This window comes from Pogonomyrmex barbatus, unplaced genomic scaffold, assembly GCF_055798465.1.
Source record: "Pogonomyrmex barbatus isolate J1 unplaced genomic scaffold, ASM5579846v1 scaffold15, whole genome shotgun sequence".
Classification (NCBI taxonomy): domain Eukaryota; kingdom Metazoa; phylum Arthropoda; class Insecta; order Hymenoptera; family Formicidae; genus Pogonomyrmex; species Pogonomyrmex barbatus.
In genome coordinates this window covers 1,759,373-1,783,605 of record NW_028297111.1, presented here as the reverse complement: position 1 = coordinate 1,783,605, position 24,233 = coordinate 1,759,373, and the positions used below count along the sequence as shown (strand labels likewise).

Below are 24,233 nucleotides of genomic sequence, written 5' to 3'. Positions count from 1 at the left end.
CGATGATTGCCTTAACTGACAAAATTATTTACAATAAAATTTCTAGCTATATCTAACTGCATACATATTCTCCCATAAATATAAATGGCTATCTTTATTGCCATAACAAAGTAAAAAATTTTAAATAAATATTTTAATTTTCAAATTAAATAATTCGAATTTTCTTTAAAATCTATCCTGAGCGTAGTGATTATTTATTTACAAAAATTATTTATAGAAAACGGAAAGCATGCAAAAATTTTTATAAAAGGAATTTTTAGATATACAATAAAACCTACAGCATTCTTGGTAACAAAATGTATAATATAACAAAATTATTTTACATATTATATAAATTTTGTTAGGTTAAAGTTTTAACAATTTTATTATGTTTTTATTTTCAATTTTGCAATAAAATCAATTTTCGACTATCGCATTAACAATTGATGTATAAGCTTAAGAGTTCAGATATAAAGAAAATAAAAATAAATAAAAAATAAAAAATTAAAAATAATAGAATCATTAGACGTCTGTAGATATATTTCGAACGGTGATAGTTTAGCTTATTTTTTTTCTAGATGTTGCTTTTCTAGATGCTGCCTAACCTAACCGAAAAAGTGTCCGACTAAACCGAACCCATCACAAAGGTTGGTTTATGGAGGCCGTAATCTGTTAACTTATGCTGTAACCGTAAAAAATTAACCAATCACAATCGAATTATAGAAGAATAGTCGATTATTCGTCAATTTTTTACGGTTACGACATAAATTAACAGATTGCAGCCTCCATAAAGGCCATATCAGACTAGCGCTTGCGCGGCTACGGTTGCCGGTTGATGATTCTATCACAATGTAGCAGGTTCTGATTATGGTCAATGTGATTGGTAATAATAGAATCAACCGGGCAATCGCTAATCTGATATAGCCTTAAGGCCTGTTCAACAATCGTGTGTCGGTGTCGTAAGAATAAATGGGCCAATCACAATCAAGTATTCTCCCCATATTCGACTGTAACTGGTCAATTCTTGTGGCTTGCGACACCGACGCATTGTAGAACAGGCCTAAACCAACCCTTATTCGCGTAGATAATGTGCACGTTTTGTGGTTCTCTTTCGTGGTAGATGCAAGAGTGATAAAGACGAATGATATGGACACGATTGTCTATAAAATTTATTATTAAAAAGACTTTTATAGATGGAAATTTTTATATAAAATTCTTTCTTTTATATAAGAAAAGGAGCGCGTGAACTTAGTGTTATTTTTTTATCTTTTTTTATACATTTTAAAAATGTATAACATTGCAGTAGCTACTTTACGGTTAAAATTAAATGAATGATATTTTATAAAAATAATCATTTCTTTATTTGTATCTTTTCTAAATGTCCAAAGCTTCGTACGTTTTTTGATACCTCATCAAAAATATTTGAATACCATTTAACAAAACTTGCTATTCATTATCACTATTATTACTATTCTTCTTATTGTTATTATTATAAAAATCTTTTTCAATAATTATTGTTGCACTGATTCAATAATTATTGCATACTGTACTGACGAACTGCATCATATTCATCTTTAACGTTGTCCCGCGCAATCAATGCGGTATGAGACAAATATGTATGGAATGCGTATAGAGATATTTCTCGTTCATTTTCCAAAAATGCGATTTCGGAAAATGACTTTATTATATAAAGTTATATTTAGCATAAAATGCTATTGAATTTTTGTCTTTATAAAAATTTAAAAATTTTTGAAAATTAGGAGGGTGGGGGATGTGCTCGAAAATATCATTTTTGAAAAATTTGAATGTGTTGTAAAGTACTTGCAGCCGTAAAATTTTTGTTTATATCTTTAACGATTTGGACAATATTTACTCAGGAAAAAAATCTATTTTTTTTCAAGGGATGGTTTCACTCCCTTAACGTGCAAGAACGCAGATAAGAAAAAAATACGTGTATCTTATTTTTGTCTATATTTTAACATATTCGAAGCTCATTAAAATCGGGAGGGGAGAGCAGTTATGTATCTTCCCTTGTTAATTTTTCGTAAACTTACCTGCTATAGTATTTTGAGTTGCAAATTTTGGGATACCCTTTGTGTGTGTGTGTGTGTGTGTGTGTGTGTGTGTGTGTGTGTGTGTGTGTGTGTGTGTGTGTGTGTGTAACACATTAGTACATATGTATAACAATTATACTAACAATGTAAAAAAATTTATCGATAATATTGCGAAATATTAGTCATTTTATTCAGGAAAGTGGTACGCTATTTGTTCTGAAAAGATTTAATCATTATTTAAATCCAATTCTATCCTTAATCATTATTTAAATCCAATTCTATCTTTAAAATTTTTACTAGAATTATTAATCACAATCAACAAAATGTATATAACAATTGAGATATAAAATATATGTTTTGTGTGTGTAAGGGAGAGAGAGCAATAATCTTATAGACGATACAAATAGATCTTATAGAAGATACAAATTCGAAATTATAAATTCGAAATTAATAAATTATTGTATTAATAAATACAAAATAGAATACAGATATTATACAGATAGGTATTAGATTTTTACATTATATCAAAAAATAATGCTTGAACACATGGACATAAGTTTCAGAAACAATTTTACAAAAATTAATTTCTAACATAGTTCTGTGATGCTATGGAATAATTTCAAAATTTATATATATATATATATATATATATATATATACATATATACATATATATATATATACATGTATGTGTGTGTGTGTGTGTGTGTGTGTGTGTGTGTGTGTGTGTGTGTGTGATATAATCAAGAAATAAACAAAAAGAGAAATTTTAATTAACTATCTTGACATATTGATCACATAGTAGTTTCTGACATTTTTCTAGAACGATTACTCTTCTTATACTTAGCTGGCTCAATTATTGTGCTATCGTTATCTGATAGAGACAATTCTTTGATGGACTTTCGACTGCGACCGATGTTTTTCTCTTCATTTTCTAAACCTACTAACTCCCGATTCGACTTCCGACGCTGACGCTGCGGCAGTTGATTCTGTGCTTCCATTGTTTCACGCAGGTGTTTTCTCTTTGCATCCCAGAATATTTCTTGCCGCTGGACAATTTCAGAATATCTATAAATGATAGTAATTAAATGTAAATTTAACAATGACAAATTTAATAAAATCATAATGATTTAATGAAATTACATTAAATCAAAATTTTTTGAGATTTAATATTATTTAAGAACATAAACATATATATATATATATAAATATTTAATTATTTATTCATCGTATATTATTTTATTATTTATTATTTAAAAGAAATCAATATTAAATAAAATATAAAATTGTTAAGAAATTAAAAGTAATAAAATGTCAAAAAGAAAAACATGTAACATGGTCTAAAACTCCGGAGAAATAGAATATATCAAAAACGTTCAATTTCGCTCTTGGATTGGTTTTTTTTAGATGTGCGCTACATACACTACGAAAAAGTTAACTGTTTTAATTTCTTTTATTGTATTATGCATTGGTATTGTTTTACTGTCATAAAATTTATATTTATCAATTTATTTTTAATGAATATTTTTAGTCTATCAATTGCATATTTATTTGCCATTCTTATATTTAAATTATGACACAGTAAAATAGAATTGTTAGATTGTTTGAAAATATTCAAGAACTTGTTAACTAAAAGCTTTTTATTACTGACATGGAGATTTAGATTTTTCATATTCACATTTAAATATATACTTTTAGATTTTTAAATAATTCAAATGTTTTATTATTTAAAAAAAAAACAATGTATTATTTTTGTAATCTCTTAATTGCACTAATTTTCATGTCATGAGAAATTTCGAATCTAACACTATGAATATAACACTCGTAAAGTTACATATAGGTAATTTTTAAATATTTGTTAATAATATGTAGATAACAATACGTTAGAAGTGTAAATAAATTCTAAATTCTATAGATAATAATAAATTTGTAAAAATTATATTAAATAAACTACTAGGTATAATACATACTCAATAATTAATTATAAATCAATTGTATGTTTTTATTGAATATAATCCAGAACGTATTGTGGAGAATTTGAGATGGCAAGATAAAAACATTTAACCAGAAATAGGTAGAGAAGAAAGTGAAAGGGAATTGAAAAATTATTTCCAAATTTCATTTATTAAGAGAATATGTGATATTTTTAGAGATGTGTCAACAAAAACTAACAAAATCTTACCTATTACAAAAATTCCAATTAGGTGGCTCTTTAAGCCGCCAACCTTTTTCCGATTCATACATTCCAAGCTCTACAAAGATCTGATTAATATCTTCTGGCGCTATCTTGATGAAAGACGAGATCATATTGCGACTGAGAAATTGATGTTCAGTAAACAATAATAACTGAAAAACATATAAAATATAAATACAAATATATGTATGCAGGATGAAAAATATCAGACTAGTGAAATAACTCTCAAAAACCAGATATTTGAGAAAAAAAATGTTTCATAAAAAAATTAATAATCTCAATAGAATTTCAACAAATACATACAATACTCATTTGAGCATAAGTCTAAAAGAACTCTCAAAGTCAACTTTAAAATTTTTAATGGAAATCTATTTTTTATTCAATATTCTTATAGCTGATATCGAGATCTACTCAAAATGTTACAACACATGAAACACACTCCCTTTGATTAAGTATTTTTCGAGATAACAGTTTACATTAGCATTAACATTATCCCGAGGAAAGTTGTATCCCGTGGAAATAGTTTTGTTGGATTTATACCTTGATTCTGTGTGTTTGTGTGTACGTGCGTGTTGTGTGTGCATGCGTGTGTACATTTAGTAATAATTATAGCAGATATTCGAATCGTCTTTCTTTTGATCACCATTCCATGCCACTGAACTCGCGCATTTAAAACTCTAATCAGCTGAGCGACCAAATAATACGAACATAACAGCACATACATAATTATAATTATTAAGTTGTATATACTTACAATATAATCACGAGCTTTGCACATAAATTCGGAAATGCTGTTTTGAGAGCTGGAGCTATCCTTGTTATATATTAGTTCGCTATTCACAACCCAATTACCTTGTACTAACATAGCTACTTGTTGCAAATATTTCAGTATTGTTGTCGTATCGTACTCTGGCGATAGAATTTCACATAATTTTGTAAAAGATATGATTTTCACTGCAAAAAAATTAATTTTTATTCATTAAATTTTTTCACTAAAGATTTATATAGTTTAAATATTACCGGACACACACACACACACACACACACACACACACACACACACACACACACACACACACACACACACACACACACACACACATGATTTCCAACATGTAAGATTATATGTACATGTATATGTATTTGTATATATATTTAATATTTCCCTTACCTTGTTTCATAATTATCCTGATTTGATCAAGCAAAGGTAAAGTCATGATATAATGAAGAGCTATTTGATTCTCAGAAATAGATTGCAAATAGCATGTATCAGGTAATTGTGGTACCAATATATGTAAATAATGCTTCTGAGTTAAATTTAAATTGTTTATTGATTCTTCGATTGATGGGCAGAACATTTCCATTCGTGTCGACTATAAAAATCAAAATATGCATTAACAAGATCTGATATTTTAATACATTACATTTCAAAATACATTTCAAAATATATAAAGTAATAAAATAAGAGACAAAACTTATAAGACTTTTTGCTGGAACTCATATACAGCAATGAACGTATTAATTTTCCTTCCAAAGAAATTCATTATATTAATACCTCAGCTTGTATATCATAAGCCGATATGTAATTTGTATGTATCCAACGTTCTTCTTGACTTTTTTTGTAATGATGCTGGAAAGATTGTTCCTGCATCTTCTTCAGGTTATCTGGCAGATGTCTAGCAAATGTTACTTTCACGGGTGTGGCGTTATCTTCTTCCTCGGCGTCGTCTGCAGTTTAGCAAATAAATTTGTGAGTTCACTTGTGCCAAGCTCTGAAGGTATAACATAAGCTATTTAAGTAAATGAATTCATATATAAGCAAACTGAAATCTTCTTTTACCTTCTCCTTTTGTTCCATCCCTAACATGCTTATCATTTTCATCCAAATAATCACATTGTAGCTTCATATGCAACATCCCTTTCAATGGTGTGATATGTAGCTCATCATCTTGAAAGACCCCGACTGCAAAATTTGAGCAATCTGGCAATGCCCGTTCTGAAGTCAATACGAGTTTATCCATCAAATCACTAAAAAAAAGTTCAATTTTTTATTATGTAATTATAATCTATTCAAAGATATACTGAAAATAATAAAAATATATCAAGCTTAACTTTAACATTTGCACTATACTTATAATACTATATTTATTATGAAAATTAGAAATATTATGAAATATTTTGAAGTCAATATAAACGCAGATATGTACAATAAAACAACTTTTTTTTGTACTCTTTAAGTTTTTTACTTTTTTCAATTAAGTTTACATATACTATTATACTATTCCTTGACATCTTAAGTCAAATTATAAATAATTTTGCTAATAACCATGCAAATTTCAATGAATCAAAATTATGATTATTTCAATATACATGCCCATATATTAAATTGTATTCATTTTAAATTAAATCTGTAATATAATTACTCATTAACAAGCCAATCAAATTACAATTAAAAATATTAAAAGCATAGATATTTTTCTACTCATAATACTTAAGACAATCTTAAATATAAGATTCGATTATAAATACCGGTATATTATTCTGTATTATATATACAATATTTATTTTGCCTAGAATAAAATGTTTGATGAACATGCAAAGTACCAAAAAATGGTAATCATGAAAATTGGAAACTAAGACAAAGTTCTGAAACGTCATATTCCTGAAATTTAAAATATGTGACAATGTGCCGAAAGATCACAGGCCAGTATTCATAGTTAATTCTTATATTTAAGATCGTTTTAAGATAACATTTTAATCAATAGCTGTATAAGCTTATTTAAGATGATCTTAAATAAGAACTGACTATGAATACTGGCTACAATCCCGAAATTTCAGAAATGAGACAATACTCCGAAAAGTCATACTCTCAAAAAATAAGAAATAGGACAATGTCCTGGAAAATTATTGATCAAAATAAACTCGAGAAACTAGACACAATCAATAATATTCATTGATACTAACAGTAATATTGATAATATAAGGTTTACATTATTGACAACTATAAATTTGTGCATTTTTGATATCACATTTTTGGTATTAAAAATTTTTTTACACAAGGTGTATGTATTTAATATCCTTTTTATCTGTTTTATTAAAAAAATGAATTTTCATAGATATCAATACATTAATATATAAGTATAAAAATTTTGATGTCATATAAAATTTTATAATTACCTATCAAATATTTTTTCATCATTTTTTCTTGTTGATTGTTCATTTGTATTGAAAGCCAACTGTTTTCCCATATCATGATCATAAGAGTATTTATTCAATGTATCCATTGCAATTTCTATACGAATTTTCTGATTTTCAGGCTTAATAGAAATCTTTGAAAATGTAGCATTAGCACAACCATCTTTGACATATGCAGGAAACTGTATAATAAACAATTTCTCAGCCAAAGTCTTGGAGAGAAACACTGGTATCTGTACAAATAATTCCATTTACATAGTAAATAGAAAATAAATATATAAAGCAAACAATTTATATCTTACAAATATTTTAATAAAAAAGAAATGAATTTGAAATACAATTATACAAAAAATACAACAGGAGTAATAATTTTAAACAGAAAATTTTAATTTTTTGTCTCGAAAACACATAAATTCTAACTAATGTTCTAAATACTCTTTACCGATAAAAATGTTTAAAAATGGCTTACAGCCAATCGAAAGACTTATAAGCCACTTTTAGAGAGCGTTTTTTTTTTTGTTTTTTTTTTTTTTAAATAAAAGAGGATTCCAAATAGGATAATTATTTAGTTTACAATCTTCCAATTTCAACGAAATTGTGTACATTCGCATTTTTATACGAGAGAATCTGACGGCAAAAAGAATAAATAGAAAGCAATCCCTGAACACCGCGAGTATCGGTACCGGAGTATCGATAATTCAGAAACGAGTAAGAGGAACAAAAAAAGTCTTCCTCGTCAAAGCAGCACATGTTATGATGATTTTGTTTATAATTCATGATATATTTGCAGCATGATATATTGCGCAGATATATTTTTGTGCTCTTGCTAATCTTTTTAGTATTCATTATTTTTAATATAATATATACTCATCCTTTTATTAAGGCAAAAATTTAATAGATATATTATATTTTATCATTGAAATCTAAGTGATGCATTATATAAGTACACATAGCGCTATATAGTCGCTATGACAGATTTTCTAACCAAAAAAGTGATCAACTTTAATGCTTAATATCTCGCGAGGCAGGTCCGCTGCGTTTTTCTGCTAGATTCTTTTATTTTGAGTGAAATCGCGTCAATTGAGCCCAATTTTATCAAAATCGAAGGTGACAAGGCTATTTTAAATAATTACTAAAAATTGAAATAATAAAATACTAACCTCTTTAATGATAGGATCATTTTCTACTTCCATATTTATTACCGTTACTTTTGATTAAAACAAATATTAAATTTATATTTTATTTTGACATATAGATATGTATATTTTTTTCAAATAATTAGATTAAAACATACCTATCCTATAATAACCATGTTCATGGTGTAACCTTACACCATGGGCTAGTCTTTGATTAGAAGGTCTCTACTTCACAAGCACACCTTGTTTCTTTAGTCCCGGTTTACAATAGGTGATTTAAGCTTTAAGCCATAAAAAATTGACCAATCATAGTCGATTATACTTCTATTCGACTATGATTCGTTCATTTCTTATGGCTTAAGGCTTAAATCATTTATTGTAAATTAGGACTTACACCATGATCGCACCCATGGCTGCGTTCCGATATTCACTGCATATACTAAAAATATATAGTTTAGGTCATGTATATTATAGATTTTCAATACTGGGAATGAATATCGAAACGCAGCCCATATCGTATCTTGGACATATTTCTGATTGGTTAAAGGAAATGTTGATACTATGCATCTTTAGAAATGCTACACTTGGTTTTTTTTACATCATGGTTAACTAAATTACAGTTATAACTGTTCAGGTTTTTGCGTGCCGCAATTTTTTCAACTGCTATGTTTGAAAATCAATAGTTAATCTGTATGATAAAAAATTATTTTTAATTAAAAAAAAATGTCTTTAGCTGACGAGCTTCTCGCTGATCTTGAGGAAAATGACGATGCAGAATCTGTTATAGAAGAACTGGAACCGAAATTTATACCAACTTCAGTTTCTAAAGTTATTGAAGAAGGTTAGCATGTTTTATATCGCATAACTTTTTATATAATTTTCTATTTTACAATATATATTATATATTACAGTATATATTTATATATATTTATTATTATTTTACTATTATTTTATTATTTTGTTACAATAATTTATGTCATCAGTTATGGTATATTAACTTTTTTATACAGAGATAAAGGTATCATCTGTTCGTGAGCTAGCTAAGTTACGAGATTCAGAGCATCTGCAGCAAGTTGTACTACAGATTGAAAAGCATAGTAAAGTACCTAGAAAATCAGCTGATATTGTAGGACCTGTGGAATCTGATCCAGAATACCAATTAATAGTTGAAGCTAATAATATGGCAGTAAAAATTGATAATGAAATAGGTAATTATATAGAATGATTACAAATAAATATAAATGTAAATAACGTATGAAATATTCATGAAATAATATCATTTTCATATTTTTTAGCTACTATACATAGGTTTACAAGAGATAAATATTCGAAAAGATTTCCAGAATTAGAATCTTTAGTAGTAGGACCATTAGAATATGTAATGACTGTTAGAGAATTAGGCAATGACTTAGACAGAGCTAAAAATAATGAGATTTTGCAACAGTTTCTTACTCAAGCTACAATTATGGTTGTTTCTGTGACAGCATCGACCACTCAAGGGTAATATTTATATATATAAAATCAAATTTTTTTAATCTTAAATTATTGAAGCTGAATTAACTTCTCTACTTTTGATATCTTTTTCAAGTCTTTCATATTTTGATATAATACAAAAATGTTATACATTCAATTTATGCAAATGTTTGCACACACACACACACACGCGCGCGCGCGCGCGCGCGTGTATATGTGTGTGTGTATGTGCATACATCTGCAAACTTAATTTTATTTATAAGACAAATATATATAGTAAGAATGTTTAAAAAAAAGAAATCAAACTTAAGATGTCTTCCAGCCAATTGAAAATAGACAAATTTGCATTTTTCATAATTACATAATTGCATTATTCATAATACATAATTTATTCTTAATTTTTAACTATCTTAAATCTATTATTTTCTTATAGTCAGTTGTTGACAGAAGAGGAAAAGGAAGCTATTTGTGAAGCCTGTGATATGGCAGTAGAGTTAAATAATTGTAAATTGAAGATATTTGAATATGTAGAAAGTAGAATGGCATTTATTGCACCAAATTTATCAATAATTGTTGGTGCTTCAACAGCTGCTAAAATTATGGGTATATTTTATAAAATTATATTCGTACATATATATATATATATTTGCGTGCGTGCATACGTGTATGTAGAAGTGTAAATACAACACATATACAACACACACACACACACATACACACACAACAACAAACAGGTGTTGTATTTTAAATAATGGCCTCAAATATCTTTTGAATGGTACATTTTGATCATATATTTTTTGCTAAGTAATATGATTTCTTTAGTTATTTTAGATAAAAAAAGTATTAAAGTACAAATGTTAAAAAGTCAATAATTTATAAGATATTTTATTTATATATTCTGAAATAAAATATAAAATATTTCATAAACTATTTATTTTTTACACAATTAGCACATACAACCATGCTTTCTCTATACCTAGAGTTGTCTTAATTATTGTCTTAAGATACCATTATTAAGGTACCATTATTAAGAAATTAAAAATTTATGAGATATATAATTTCATATAATATAGTTTTACATTATATCAGAATAAAGTATAAGATATTTCATCTATTTATATTTGTTCCTTGATATCTTTTTATCCAAAATAACTAGAGGAATTATATTATGTAATACAGAATATATAATTCCATTAAAAAAAAATGGTGACTATAAAAAATCTTGATAGTGATCTCTGCAAATGAATCAATATTGTAATCATGCAGCTTCATCGAAATCCTATAATTTTTATATGAAACATTTTTTTTTTAAATGCAGAATATTCAGAAAGATATTTGAGGTCATCATGTTAGAATACTATATATAAGAAACAATAAATATATATATATATATATATATATATATATATATTGATATATATAATATAGATATAAATATATATATATATATATATATATATATATATATATATAAGAAATTTCTGAAGGTGTTGCAGGTGGTTTGACAAAACTTTCTAAGATGCCAGCTTGTAATCTTCTAGTGCTTGGGTCTCAAAAAACTACACTTTCTGGATTTTCACAAGTTACTACTTTACCTCATACAGGATTTATATATTACTCTGATATTGTACAAGAAACTCCTCCTGTGAGTTCATTTTTTTCTTAAACAAAATACTATATGTATAATAAGAATAATAAAAAAGTAATGAAATATTGTTATATGAGTCTGACATAAGCAATATGTTGCAGGATCTACGAAGGAAAGCAGCAAGACTAGTGGCATCGAAAAGCATGTTGGCAGCTAGAGTAGATTCCTGTCATGAGAGCACAGATGGCCACATTGGTCAGATGCTGCGTGAAGAGATTGAGAAAAAGTTAGACAAGCTGCAAGAACCACCGCCTGTGAAATTTGTAAAACCACTGCCAAAACCAATTGATCCCGGTCGAAAAAAGCGCGGTGGTAAACGTGTTCGTAAAATGAAAGAACGTTATGCGATCACTGAATTTAGAAAGCATGCCAACAGAATGAATTTTGCAGATGTAAGTTGTATACATAATATATATATATATATATATATATATATATATATATATATATATATATAAAATAATAAGAAAGAAGTTCACAAAGATATATTTGAGGTCATCATGTTAAATGGAATACCATATATAATGAAACGATAAATGTATTTATATATAAGAAATTTCTGAAGATATTGCAGGTATGGTTTGACAAAACTCTCCAAGATGCCAGCCAAGGGTACGTTCGGAAACATCACCCGAGTGACCCGTGTATCGTTTTATCCTTGTTGTTCATCGAATGTTAAACAAGAATAAAACGATACACGGAGTCACTCGGGTGGTATTTCCGAACGTACCTCAAATGTGTGTATGGTGTGTATGTGTGTGTGTGTGTGTGTGTGTGTGTGTGTGTGTGTGTGTGTGTGTGTGTGTGTGTGTGTGTGTGTGTGTGTGTGTGTGTGTGTGTGTGTGTGTGTGATTTTGCATATAATAAATTATGAGAAGCTATTGTCAATCAAATCATGCAGATTAAATTCGTAAATGAAAAATCTTAAGTTCGAATCCCGATTGTTTCGTTAATTTTTCCGCTTTCTAGAGGAAAAAGTTTGAGTATAGCAAAATTATTTTGAATATCTGTTGATTTGTTTTAGATTTCTATATCTGTTATAATAAAAATAATTTTTTATTGATATTATATATTGAAATAAAGATTAAAAACAATAAAAAACATGACTCGCTTTGACAAAAATTAACTTTGTCGACACAACTGAATCACTGGAGGTACAAGTTCGAATTTGATTCGTCGCTGTACAAAACACAAGTAACGAAATGCAGCATAGCCGATAATTCATTACTAGCAATAATTTTTTTAAAGCCGATCCTTTCCATTTATTGTTTACTGAATAATTCAAAATCGAAAAATCATTCAGATCTTCAAATCTTGAAATCTTCAGTTGTGCCTCGGAGGGTAATTAATGGGTAATTAAGAAATTAAATATTGCTGTAACTAATAGATCGAGAGTGATGCCTATCAAGAAGATCTTGGCTATTCGCGAGGAACAATTGGTAAGGCTGGCACTGGTCGAATCAGGTTACCACAGATTGATGAGAAGACGAAAGTTAGGATATCTAAGACACTTCAGAAGAATTTGCAGAAACAACAGCAATGGGGAGGGAGTACTACTGTTAAGAAACAAGTCTCTGGTACTGCTTCCAGTGTAGCTTTCACTCCTTTACAAGTACGTACTTTTTTGATATTTTATTATTACTGAACATTGATAAATGAAAAATATGTAATATATTTTTTATGGCAATTTCATATATTTGTAGGGCCTTGAAATCGTCAATCCACAAGCTGCAGAGAAAAAGGTGAATGAGGCAAATGCAAAATATTTTTCTAATACAGCTGGTTTCCTAAAAGTAAAAAAGTCATAAATGTATATTATAATGAGAAATATAAGTAATTATATATTTAATATTTGACTAAATATTAATTGTTTAATTCATTGTGCAAAATCTCACTGAGGTTATTGTGTTAAATATGACATAAATAATTTTAACAGTAATAAATTATTCTAAATCTAAAACAATGGTGAAGATTTGTTCAAGTTTTGATTTGAAATCAATATAGAATGGTTACAAATAATTTGTTACAAACGATTTTTTTTTCGAAATAACTAAGATTGAACTTTTTTTTTTAAGAGTGTGGTTTACTTAGTAATACAAATGTTTTGAAACATTTTTTATTGCTCATTTCGTAAAATTCCTTGTTCTGATTAGTTAATAAAGCCCTTCGAAGCATTTGTAGCACCAAGTGAGTTACCTAAATAGGATATGGTTTGATTTGACGTTTAAAAAAATTTTTAGTAAATTTTTGGAGAAGGCAAAGGAAAGACTCATTTTTAAATGGAATAAGATATCCTTTTTTTTAAAACTAATGTAAAAGACTTCAAAAATAATTACAATAAGGAATGATAGTAATAAGAATCGGTGCACAATGTGCTATTTAATTTTTTTTTTTAAATTGTTCCCGGGCGGGAACTATATTAGTGCCTTCAACCTCCTGGGACTTTGACTATGTAAAGCTGTGTTCGTAAATTCACTGCCAGTACTGAAAACATATAGTTTACGTGACGAATTCTATAAATTTTCAGTACTGGCAGTGAGTTTACGAACACAGTCTATGTATGGACTGCCAGTAGGCTGCATATCCTATAGCACTATTGAGCGAAAAATGTTGCCAAGTACAACGGAGTTTGGTTAATTTAGAATCCGCGAAATTAAGTCAGTATGATACTTTAATATTAATTTTTATATTAATTTTTATATTAATTTTTAATAAAAATGCACGAGAAGCACGAAAAGCAGAGAAAGCACGTTGTTTTCCAAGTTGCACAGACTATACCTAATATTTAGTTCTTGGTTAGTCGCCTCTTTTTGACAACAAGTGTGAAGTTGGCTGCTGGCATCCATACTTATGTAGGCTGCTTTCGATATTCACTGCAAGTACTGAAAATCTATAATATACGTGATTTAAACTATATTTTCATTACTGGCAGTGAATATCGGAACGCAGCCATAGGCTGAGTTCGGGGAGCGCGCTATTAGAACTATTACATTATTTTATCCTTAATTTATATGTAATGAGCAATAAAGATGAAATTATGTGATAGTTCGAATAACGTACTCTCCAAACGCAATCATAGTCAAAGATATTATTAGTTTGAATTTATTTATTGATAATAATGCTTGTCTTAATGCCGAAATACTTGATATGATTTTTTCGTAATTATTAATTGTAATTGATATGATTTTCGTCTAGAAGAATATCGCCAAATTATGAGAAAAGCAGTGCGTTTGTATAAAGAAAGATTTTTCGATCTATCTCTTGATCTATCGCTCTGTTTTTTTCAAATATATTAAAAACATTTCAAGAAACAGAAAGCATAATAAAAAACGCAAACAAATCAAGAAAACAACTACTGACAGAAATGCAACAAACATTTTAATCGCTGTTACATTACATATCAGTACAAGGTAGTTTGAACATACAAAGTCGTATTAGTCAATGAAGTATTTTGCAAATACTCCATTCTAACAAATTTCATTCCTTCCATATCTCACTTCATCAAGAGTTACATAGCAATGATTTTCAAAATCCTACAAGTCTGTGAATGAACACTAGGGAGATTACATGATATGTTCTTCATTAAAATCTTATTTACTAACAAAGTTTTATAAATCATGGTCAAGTAAATCTTTTCAATATGCACTATTGATTAATAGAAAATTCATATTGGCCAAGAAAAGTGGACAGGCAGAAACTTTGATCCATAAACATCTGGGGCAGAATTTTAATAATAAAATAATTCTTATTTTATTAATGAAGCATTAAATAATTGCAAGTATGCACAGATTTTAACAGAATTTTTCCATTATTATTAGATTTTTCACTGAACATATGATAATCAATGTCAACTAATAAGATGGATGTCTTACTCATTCTACATGGATTGTTACTAAACAGAAAATTTAGAGATCAGTTGATTAATCAGTTAGAAAATAATAGATGATCTGCATGTTCCCCAAATTTAATATTTATGGATTTTTGTTTATGGGGAAAGTTAAAACAATAAATGTATAGCAAAATAATCAGAGAAGACAGGAAGGAGTGTGTAAAAAGAGAATTGCAATTGATTCGAATGAAATTTATCGTGTAATATTATTTATGTTACTTATCTCTGTATCGATTCAGAAAATGCATTGATGCTCAAGGTCATCATTTTGAACACCTCTTGTAGCAATAAGTATACAAATAAGTAAAAAGTAAAAGATCAATAAAAAAGAATAAAGTTAATCTCAAGGTGAAAATTATTACAGAATATTAAGTTGCTTATCTTATCATAAATCAATATTTAAATTAATTTTATCTCTTACTGCTATCATATAAAAAGTAAGCAATTTTAGCCGAAAATACGGCTAAAATTTAAATATAAGTATTTAAGTTGAATTCCAATAAAAAATATATACTTAAAATTGAACATATTTTGATAATACAATGTACGTCAAGATTTTGATTAGCTTTGCTTTTATAATTTTTTCTTTTAAAGAAGCTCATGGACATGGAATGCTTATGGAACCTGTAAATAGAGGAAGTGCTTGGAGGAAGGGATTCAATACACCTATCAATTATGATGATGATGGAAATTATTGTGGTGGTTTATTTGTAAGTTGCATCATATAAAGTTAAAAACTGAATCTTTAATTACAAGTTAGACGTTTTCTTTTTACTATTTATATTTAAAAAATACACACACACACACACACACACACACACACACACACACACACGCACATATATGTAGAAAAATTTCCAAGTCCATTTCATAAAGAAATTTATATATCAGAGAATATTAATTAGTGCAAAAAATGCGATGAAAATTTAGCGCGCCTGGGTTGCGTTAAAATCGTTTTTAATAACTATGAAATAATATAATAAGCGAATATAAAATAATATAGTATAATAAATAAAAATATATTAGTTGAATATATTTTAATATTTTTTAATTTATATTTCTATAATTTATTATTTTATCAATATTTATTAAATATTTATTAAAAATATTAGTAAAAATATTTGTAAATTAATAATTATTTTTAAATATTACATATTTCTATTCAAATCTAAAAGATTTATCTATAAAGATTTTGAAAAATAATCGTGCCTTAATATTATATTTATATATAATTAAGGCATTAACATTAACAAGAATATAAGTAATATATTATATGATATAATATAATATACTAAGAGAGCGTTATGTACATGTCTTATAATATGTCCCGGCATGTCAAGTTTTTGTATGTCAGTTTGGTCTTAAGATCGTTCTATACAATTCATATTTTATGTAGATATACATATAATAAATCTATTAAATTTTATTGACAATACAAATACTGATAGTTTCCAACTAACAAAATATTTTTCGGGCAAATGAGAATCAGCGCTGTTTGCGCAATTGACATTCTTTATTACAACTTAAATATATAAAACATACGTTTCGATTCTAGTTTGAGTCATCTTTAGTGCATACAAAGACAAAGACAAGATACTGCGTTCATCCAATATGCTCATCGTCGTTAAATTTGTTAATTAGAATTATTATGATCGCACAAACATGTCATTTTTAAAGAAACAAGACAGTCTTTAAGGGTTGTCAATTATCAGATGAACAGTTTACACTAAACCGAATAAAGCACGCGCAGGAGTGCGGCGCAGTTCGCACCGAACAGCACATCACACATCGCGTCCGCACGCCTTGAGCTCCAGGCAGTAACTGCCTTAAATGTATTATCAATATCTTTACTATGTGTTATTACTTCAATATATTGATTATTAACTTTATCTGTAACTTCTATATTCCTTGTGCTCGTTCTTTTTGGCCTTATTTTTACTTAAAATTATATAATATTTGTAAACTAATGTTTTAAATTATATTATTAGTGTTTTACATTAAAAATACTTGTATACATTGTATTATTTCCTTTGTATTATATCTTTTTGTAATGATAAAACCTTTTATTTTTAATTTAGAAGATATAGTATTTAAATTAGTTATTTGTTAATTTATACAGGAACAAATAGGTAATGATGGCAAATGTGGTCTCTGTGGAGATGATTATAGACTGCCACAGCCTAGACCAAATGAAAATGGTGGAAAATATGGTACTGGTACTATTGTAAAAACGTAAGTATATTTTTTAATAATTATTTTCAAAAACTTTAAAAAAACATTAAAATTTCAAAAGAAACAAAAATAAACAAATTAATCTAAATAAATTTGGAGAAACTGCATAATCTGTGATAATATGAGATGTTCTATTTTAAATGATCACCATTCAAATTTTCTTTGTTTTTAATTTTAGAAAAAGATATTTCAAATAAAAGTTGTATCATTTGAAGGGAGATAAGTAAAAGTAAAATCGATTTTTTCGGAAATCGATTTTTCAAGATAACATGAAAGTCACCATTAATTTTTTAAATGGAATGCTCTATTTTTTTATATCAGATTCTTATACCTGACTTAAAATGTTTCCAAAATGATATAATTAACCCTCTTCCATTAAGAACTTCCTAATTTATCAGTCTTTAAAGTTATGATAGCATTGACAAATTATTCAAGTAATGATAAGAACTGTGAGGTTTATTTTAGACTTCTATTTGTACATATATCTGCATAAAATATATATATGTAGAATATAAACATGTACGTGCTTGATTAGCGTAAGTCGAATGAGGATGATATTTCAATTCTCTTCTAAATCACATCCTGATATCACAACAATTCCTCATCTCTATACTCTTACTTGAATATTTAAGATAAAGATTAATATCATAGATCTTGTAAATAGTATTGTCAGAATAAAGCCGTTTTACAATTTTTATTTTTCTCTTGACGTTAATATTTATTGCAATGCCTAACTTCGCAATCAGAAATTATTATAACATGATAATGATTGTTGGCCGCACAAAGAATTACAAAATTGTAGCAATTTTCTAAAAATGCAATAAAAAAATCGATTTTTTTTGACCCGACAAACTGAAATACTTTTTTAACAAATATTATATTTTAGAAATGATGTAAATAGAAAACAAATGATTTAAACTTATACAGCAATATTGAATTGTTCTATTTAATATGGCTTAATTGATAAATTAAAAAATTTTTTAATTCTTCTCATAACATAATAATTATAATATTTTATGTTTTGCAGCTATAAAGCAGGACAAATAATTGAACTTGTAGTCAAACTCACTGCTAACCATATGGGTCATTTCCAATATTCTATTTGTCCTCTTAATGATAAAAAGGAATTGGAAACTGAAGAATGTTTTGCCAAATATCCATTGCAACTGACAGATGGCAATAATAAATACATCTTGAAAAATCATAACAAAGATTTTAAAATGAATGCTTATTTGCCAGAGAATCTCACTTGTGAGCACTGTGTATTGAGGTAAGAATCAAAAGACAGTAATGTTTCCAAGTTTCGATAATAATAGCAATATATACATACCTCTATTTCTTTATCCATTCCTTCTTATTATTTTTTAATAAATAACATGTAAATAATATATAAATTGTTCAATTTCTTCTTCTTTAAATTTTTCTATTTTTCCGATAATAAAAGTATCAAAACGAAATTTTTTTTTTTTCAAAATTATATACAATCATTAAATATTAAACAATTTGAATTTTTTAAAATTAAAGACATGTTATTGTACAATCACATACCATTTTTTAATATATGTATGGAACATATAATTTTTAATTGCTCTATTCTTATTATGTTCAATTACCATTTAATATTCATTAAAAATTACTACTATAGATTTTCCAAAATCTAGTATGTATATTTGTAGATTATTATGAAAAGCTCTTTTTGTAAAAAAAAAAAATATATTAAAAAATATATTTTAAGAGTTATAGAAAAGAGAGAAAGAGAGAGAGAAAGAGGGAGAGAGAGAGAGAGAGAGAGAGAGAGAGAGAGAGAGAGAGAGAGAGAGAGAGAGAGAGAATAAAATTTATAATTTTTAGTTTATGTTATAATAAATCTTTATCTGTATTTAACTTTTAGATGGGAGTATATTGCTGCAAATAACTGGGGTAAATGTGAAGATGGTACACACAAAATGGGTTGCGGTCCTCAAGAAACTTTCAAGACTTGTTCTGATATTCGTATTGTATCTTAAATATATCGTTTAAGAAATTATTATAATGTTGTATAATATTGTAATATGTTAAAGTACATCTAATATATAATATATAATGATATATCATAAAATTTATGTAATTTACATAATGAAATTTGCATAATAAAATGTTCTCTGATTATGAGTGTCTTCTATATTAATATTATACGCAATTAAATATATATAATATTTCGATCTGCTCTAAATTAAAAATAAATAAACTAATTCAAAATATTTATAATATATATGTGCAAAATGATAACATAAAATATATACATAGCATAAATATATTGAATTATAATTTTATTTATTTTTAATTTGAAAAAAATCGAAATTAAATAAATTATAATATAAATGTTATTTATTGTCATACGATTTTATTAATTTATATTTCATTTCATTTTTAGAACGTAATTAAAATTAAAATGCTTCTCGCATTACTATTAAACAGATTTTTAAGAAACTTGTCTGTATTTCACCAATCTCTAATGATCTATATTTTACCAATCTTTAATCTAACTAAAAAATACTTTTATCAATGTATCGTATGTGTAAGATTACTTTATTCATAATTCATTATTTATTTACAATTTAATTTTTAATATAATTATTATTTAACTGGTTCGTGGAAAATGAATGGGTATCGCATAATTGTTAGATAAATTTCGAATAAAAAAATAAAAAATTAAAAAAAAAAAGTATCATCCCTTGTGGGGATCGAACCCACGACCTTTGGATTAGAAGTCCAACGCGCTATCCTCTGCGCCAAAGGGACACAGTGGTCCTGCTGAAATAAAAAATGTAATATATTATTGATATTACAGAAAGAAATAACTTTTTAATATTTTATTATTTTAATAATTTATTTTTATTGTAAGGTAATGTAAATTATTTTAAAGATTGAAGAAATGAATTTTTTTTTAAGTCAAAGTAATTTAAAAGTAAAAGAACAAAATCAGTGAGTTTTTTAATTCATTTTCATCAGACTAATGCTAATAGCATCTCTGATGAATGATGACATACTTTTAAGGATGGTTTGAATTTGATAAATGGATTCATCAAATTCAATAATAAAATGTATTTACATTATCAAGACTAATAGACATTAAACAATTTAATATTTGTATGTACATATAATTTTGAATTCAATTATTATATCCGTTTATACTAATATTAATAATATTTTGTGAAATGAATGATATTAAATTACATATAATAGAAAATTATTGTAAAATTACCACACACACACACACATACACACACACACACACACACACACACACACACACACACACACACACACACACACACACACACACACATGCGCGCGCGTTTGTAATGTCTAGTTAAAATAAAAATCCATCTAAATTAAACAAAATTGCATCTAATATGATTGTTATCTTCAATATTGGATTGGATTCAATATTGTAATATTAATCATAAAATAGTATAAATAAATTTCCTGAAAATTTTATGAGGTTTCCCAGATTTTTTCAGATAGTAGCTATCTTATCACTTATAGTTTTACAAAAAGAATAATACACAATTATAAAATTACAAAATTCAAATATAAACTGTCAAATAAAAAATAAATAATCAATAGTAATAAATGAAAAAGTCTATAACTTTGATCTCTTTTTTCCCTCATTTTAAATGTGATTTTCTGCTAATGTCAATTTAAGCAAAAAATCTGAATTAAAACAAATACATAAATCGAAATGAAAAATTGATTTGTGATGGTGGAGGATCCGATTTAACAGTACAGATATTCAAGGAAAAAAAAATTATACCGATATTTTCTTATCATAAAATTTTATTTTTACATTTTGATTCTTCTGATAATCTCACAAATTAATAAATATGATAGACAAGCTTATATTTTAGACTATGTATCTTTTTAAATTTGAAACACAAATATCAAATATACATTATGTTAAATAAATTATGTTTAATATAAATTTATTATCTACATTATTTGTATTCTTTTTTCTGTTATTTTATCTGTACATAATTAATAAAAATAGTTACATTTTTATATTTTTTTTATTACATTTCGTTTATTATGTACATACTAAAATTTAATGTCTGAAAAATTGTAAGATTCATAAGCAAACTCTTCCTTATGAAATGCATCAGATTCTAAACCAATATAATCAATTTCTAATCTGAAGTGTCCAGTAACGTCATCGGCCAATGATATACCAAAATTTGAAACTTCATGCAGTACAATTGGTATTTGGTTATCCTGTAATCTGCCTTTACTCGAAAATATAAATTTAGAGAATGGAATTCTGACATATTGCCAATAAGGTCCACCTCTGGTATGAAGCACATAATGATATACATCATTCCATGTTAAATCAAATATACCTCTAGTAGCAATATTCAACACATAACATCTACCATCTCCTCTAATACGAAGGACGAGATGAGTATATGGTGTCCAATCATGATAGACTTCACGTTTAAAAGATTTATATTTAGGTATTGTGGTAATATTGCAATAACCAGCATATTTTATTCTGCCATCCTTAGGTAAACGAGTGCTTAATATGCCGGAAAATATACCAGTACCAGTAGAAGACATTTCTAATCTGAAAAAAAATAATAAGAAATAACACACAAATATACAGAAAATGATATATGGTTCTATATGAGAGCAAAGAATTCATAGTTGGAAAGTTAGAAAAAAATAGTTGGAGTTTGATCTCAATTTTCATCCCACATATACTTCTATTTATAGAAGGTTGATTAAAAATTAAAAAAGTTGTGTCTTGATATATTTTGTGTTGAAATTTTTTCTTAATTGACTCTGTTGTCATTTCATTTTTTATTACTCTTCAAGAATATTTTTCCTCATATTCCACAGTATTACATTATATTTCATAAGGACAAGTGTAACAGTACTATAAAATCAATAAGTGAAATGAAACATTGCTAAATATATTTCAAGATAAATCATAATTTTTTTAATGAAATTTAATATAAGTTAAGGATTATTAAAATTTTTTTACATATTACACATAATAAAATTTACTAAAAACTACATGTATTAATAGAAGAATAATAAACAAAATTAAATCAATTAGAAGAATTCCAATAAAATATTCCTATCAGAATGATGAATAAAGAAAGAAGTACTATTTTTTTACAATCACACACATACATATACTATATATACATACATTTTAGCTTACATAAAAATATGTATTATTGTTTATTGTCATTATACATTTACATATCATTTATACTCACTTGGCTGTAGAAAAACCTTCTTCATAATCACTATCACAGGTAGTAACCCATTGATCCAATGATTTCGGATCACCCTTAAATTGCCAAATAATATCAACTTCATTTGTTCTATATACAAAAATAGGATCCATTTTCAATGTTTCCTTTATTTCTTCTATTAAAATACTAAATTCTTCTTTGAACTGTCGATATCCTTCACATATTCTACCAAAAACATCTAATTGTGGTTCTAAAAACGGTTTATCATATACTCTTTTATAACCTGACTTTCTATCTGGTTCGAAAAAAGATAATAAATTTGAAGTTGTATGCAATTTTCTTTTGCCAACAAAATTTGTTAATAATGTGTTAAAAATTCGCCTATTCATATTGGTTTCAGAGTATATACAACATGAATTTTCTTTTTTCAGTTACTCCCTGGGTGGAAACCGTGAACACCTTAACCTCCTTTAATAGCGGATTCGATTCACCACACTAATTACGCTCCATTTAGCGCTACAAAAGCTTTGAAGCGTTTGATTAACCAATCAAAACAAAGAATTTTATGAATTGACCAATCAAAAGATGCTTCGAAGCATTTATAGCCACCAAGTGGACTGCACCCCGGGTCTAAACGCTGATATACATGAAATTATTCAAATGTAAAAATATATAAATATTTCAAAACAATTATATAAATAATCAACAATGAATTTGTCATAATATTTAGCTGAATATGAATTAATAATTTTGTTATCAAAGAAGTAATATTATATTATTACATTTAGATTATATGTAGTAGTTGGTCGAAATCTGTTCTTTATTCCCTGTTGCCTATGTTTTTCATTCAATCAATTATTCTTTTATCGACTATAATTAGTCAATTTCTTAGGCATGCACATAAAAAAATTTTTAACGTAATCATAAGTAGGCAATATGCAATATGCTGCAATGTATAGGCAAATGTGTATGGCAAATTGACCAATCACAATCGACTATTTTGGATTATAAAGCCGGGAGCACATACTTCTGCATAACATAATGCATGACGTATAAGAAAACAAAGCAATCGTAGTTCTCTATTTTTATACCCTAATGAAAATAAAAGATTCTGATTGGTTGATTCTCTTATGCGTTATGCCTTATGCAAAAGTGTGTGTCTCGGCTCTAAAAAGAATAAGCGAATTATGATT

The 24,233-nt window shown here is 26.9% G+C and overlaps 4 protein-coding genes and 1 non-coding gene across 6 annotated transcripts; 2 read left to right on the top strand and 3 right to left on the bottom strand.

Annotated features, from left to right (window-relative positions):
• Window positions 1–2,466: 2,466 nt before the first annotated feature.
• On the bottom strand, window positions 2,467–8,823 carry Polr3E (RNA polymerase III subunit E). Of its 2 annotated transcripts, XM_089073490.1 has the most exons (9): window positions 8,717–8,823; window positions 8,583–8,629; window positions 7,405–7,655; window positions 6,068–6,255; window positions 5,783–5,955; window positions 5,399–5,600; window positions 4,982–5,181; window positions 4,216–4,379; window positions 2,467–3,101 (listed from the first exon to the last, which is right to left on the bottom strand). In XM_089073490.1, the coding sequence occupies exons 2-9, from the start codon at window positions 8,613–8,615 to the stop codon at window positions 2,828–2,830; spliced, it is 1,485 nt and encodes a 494-aa protein (XP_088929616.1). In that variant the 5' UTR covers window positions 8,616–8,629; window positions 8,717–8,823; the 3' UTR covers window positions 2,467–2,827. The 2 variants fall into 2 exon arrangements, with proteins under 2 accessions (XP_088929616.1, XP_088929617.1); XM_089073491.1 differs by lacking the exon at window positions 8,583–8,629 and having other exon boundaries at window positions 8,717–8,736.
• A 231-nt stretch (window positions 8,824–9,054) lies between these two features.
• On the top strand, window positions 9,055–13,528 carry Prp31 (pre-mRNA processing factor 31). Its single transcript, XM_089073492.1, has 8 exons — window positions 9,055–9,399; window positions 9,569–9,766; window positions 9,854–10,058; window positions 10,465–10,634; window positions 11,519–11,676; window positions 11,781–12,071; window positions 13,067–13,291; window positions 13,383–13,528. The coding sequence occupies exons 1-8, from the start codon at window positions 9,282–9,284 to the stop codon at window positions 13,485–13,487; spliced, it is 1,470 nt and encodes a 489-aa protein (XP_088929618.1). The 5' UTR covers window positions 9,055–9,281; the 3' UTR covers window positions 13,488–13,528.
• Window positions 13,529–14,885: 1,357 nt separating this feature from the next.
• LOC105425479 (uncharacterized) lies at window positions 14,886–19,948 on the top strand. Its single transcript, XM_089073499.1, has 5 exons — window positions 14,886–14,903; window positions 16,163–16,278; window positions 17,688–17,800; window positions 18,828–19,070; window positions 19,692–19,948. The coding sequence occupies exons 2-5, from the start codon at window positions 16,180–16,182 to the stop codon at window positions 19,804–19,806; spliced, it is 570 nt and encodes a 189-aa protein (XP_088929625.1). The 5' UTR covers window positions 14,886–14,903; window positions 16,163–16,179; the 3' UTR covers window positions 19,807–19,948.
• Window positions 19,949–20,508: 560 nt separating this feature from the next.
• TRNAR-UCU (transfer RNA arginine (anticodon UCU)) lies at window positions 20,509–20,581 on the bottom strand. The gene has a single exon. It is a non-coding gene; the product is annotated as a tRNA-Arg (tRNA).
• A 1,020-nt stretch (window positions 20,582–21,601) lies between these two features.
• Window positions 21,602–23,564, bottom strand: CIA30 (complex I intermediate-associated protein 30). The gene is made up of 2 exons (XM_011636193.2): window positions 23,062–23,564; window positions 21,602–22,400 (listed from the first exon to the last, which is right to left on the bottom strand). Exons 1-2 carry the CDS (start codon window positions 23,427–23,429, stop codon window positions 21,878–21,880), a joined length of 891 nt encoding a protein of 296 aa, XP_011634495.2. The 5' UTR covers window positions 23,430–23,564; the 3' UTR covers window positions 21,602–21,877.
• Window positions 23,565–24,233: the final 669 nt, after the last annotated feature.

Coding starts and splice junctions, on each gene's coding strand:
- Polr3E (XM_089073490.1), bottom strand. CDS start 8,615: ATGGAAGTAGAAAATGATCCTATCATTAAAGAG. Junction 7,656..8,582: donor ATGATCCTATCATTAAAGAG/GTTAGTATTTTA, acceptor TTATTTGTACAG/ATACCAGTGTTTCTCTCCAA. Junction 3,102..4,215: donor AATTGGAATTTTTGTAATAG/GTAAGATTTTGT, acceptor TATCATTTATAG/ATATTCTGAAATTGTCCAGC.
- Prp31 (XM_089073492.1), top strand. CDS start 9,282: ATGTCTTTAGCTGACGAGCTTCTCGCTGATCTTGAGGAAAATGACGAT. Junction 9,400..9,568: donor TTCTAAAGTTATTGAAGAAG/GTTAGCATGTTT, acceptor TTTTTTATACAG/AGATAAAGGTATCATCTGTT. Junction 10,059..10,464: donor ACAGCATCGACCACTCAAGG/GTAATATTTATA, acceptor ATTTTCTTATAG/TCAGTTGTTGACAGAAGAGG.
- LOC105425479 (XM_089073499.1), top strand. CDS start 16,180: ATGCTTATGGAACCTGTAAATAGAGGAAGTGCTTGGAGGAAGGGATTC. Junction 16,279..17,687: donor ATTATTGTGGTGGTTTATTT/GTAAGTTGCATC, acceptor TAATTTATACAG/GAACAAATAGGTAATGATGG. Junction 19,071..19,691: donor TGTGAGCACTGTGTATTGAG/GTAAGAATCAAA, acceptor TTTAACTTTTAG/ATGGGAGTATATTGCTGCAA.
- CIA30 (XM_011636193.2), bottom strand. CDS start 23,429: ATGAATAGGCGAATTTTTAACACATTATTAACAAATTTTGTTGGCAAA. Junction 22,401..23,061: donor GAAGGTTTTTCTACAGCCAA/GTGAGTATAAAT, acceptor ATTTTTTTTCAG/ATTAGAAATGTCTTCTACTG.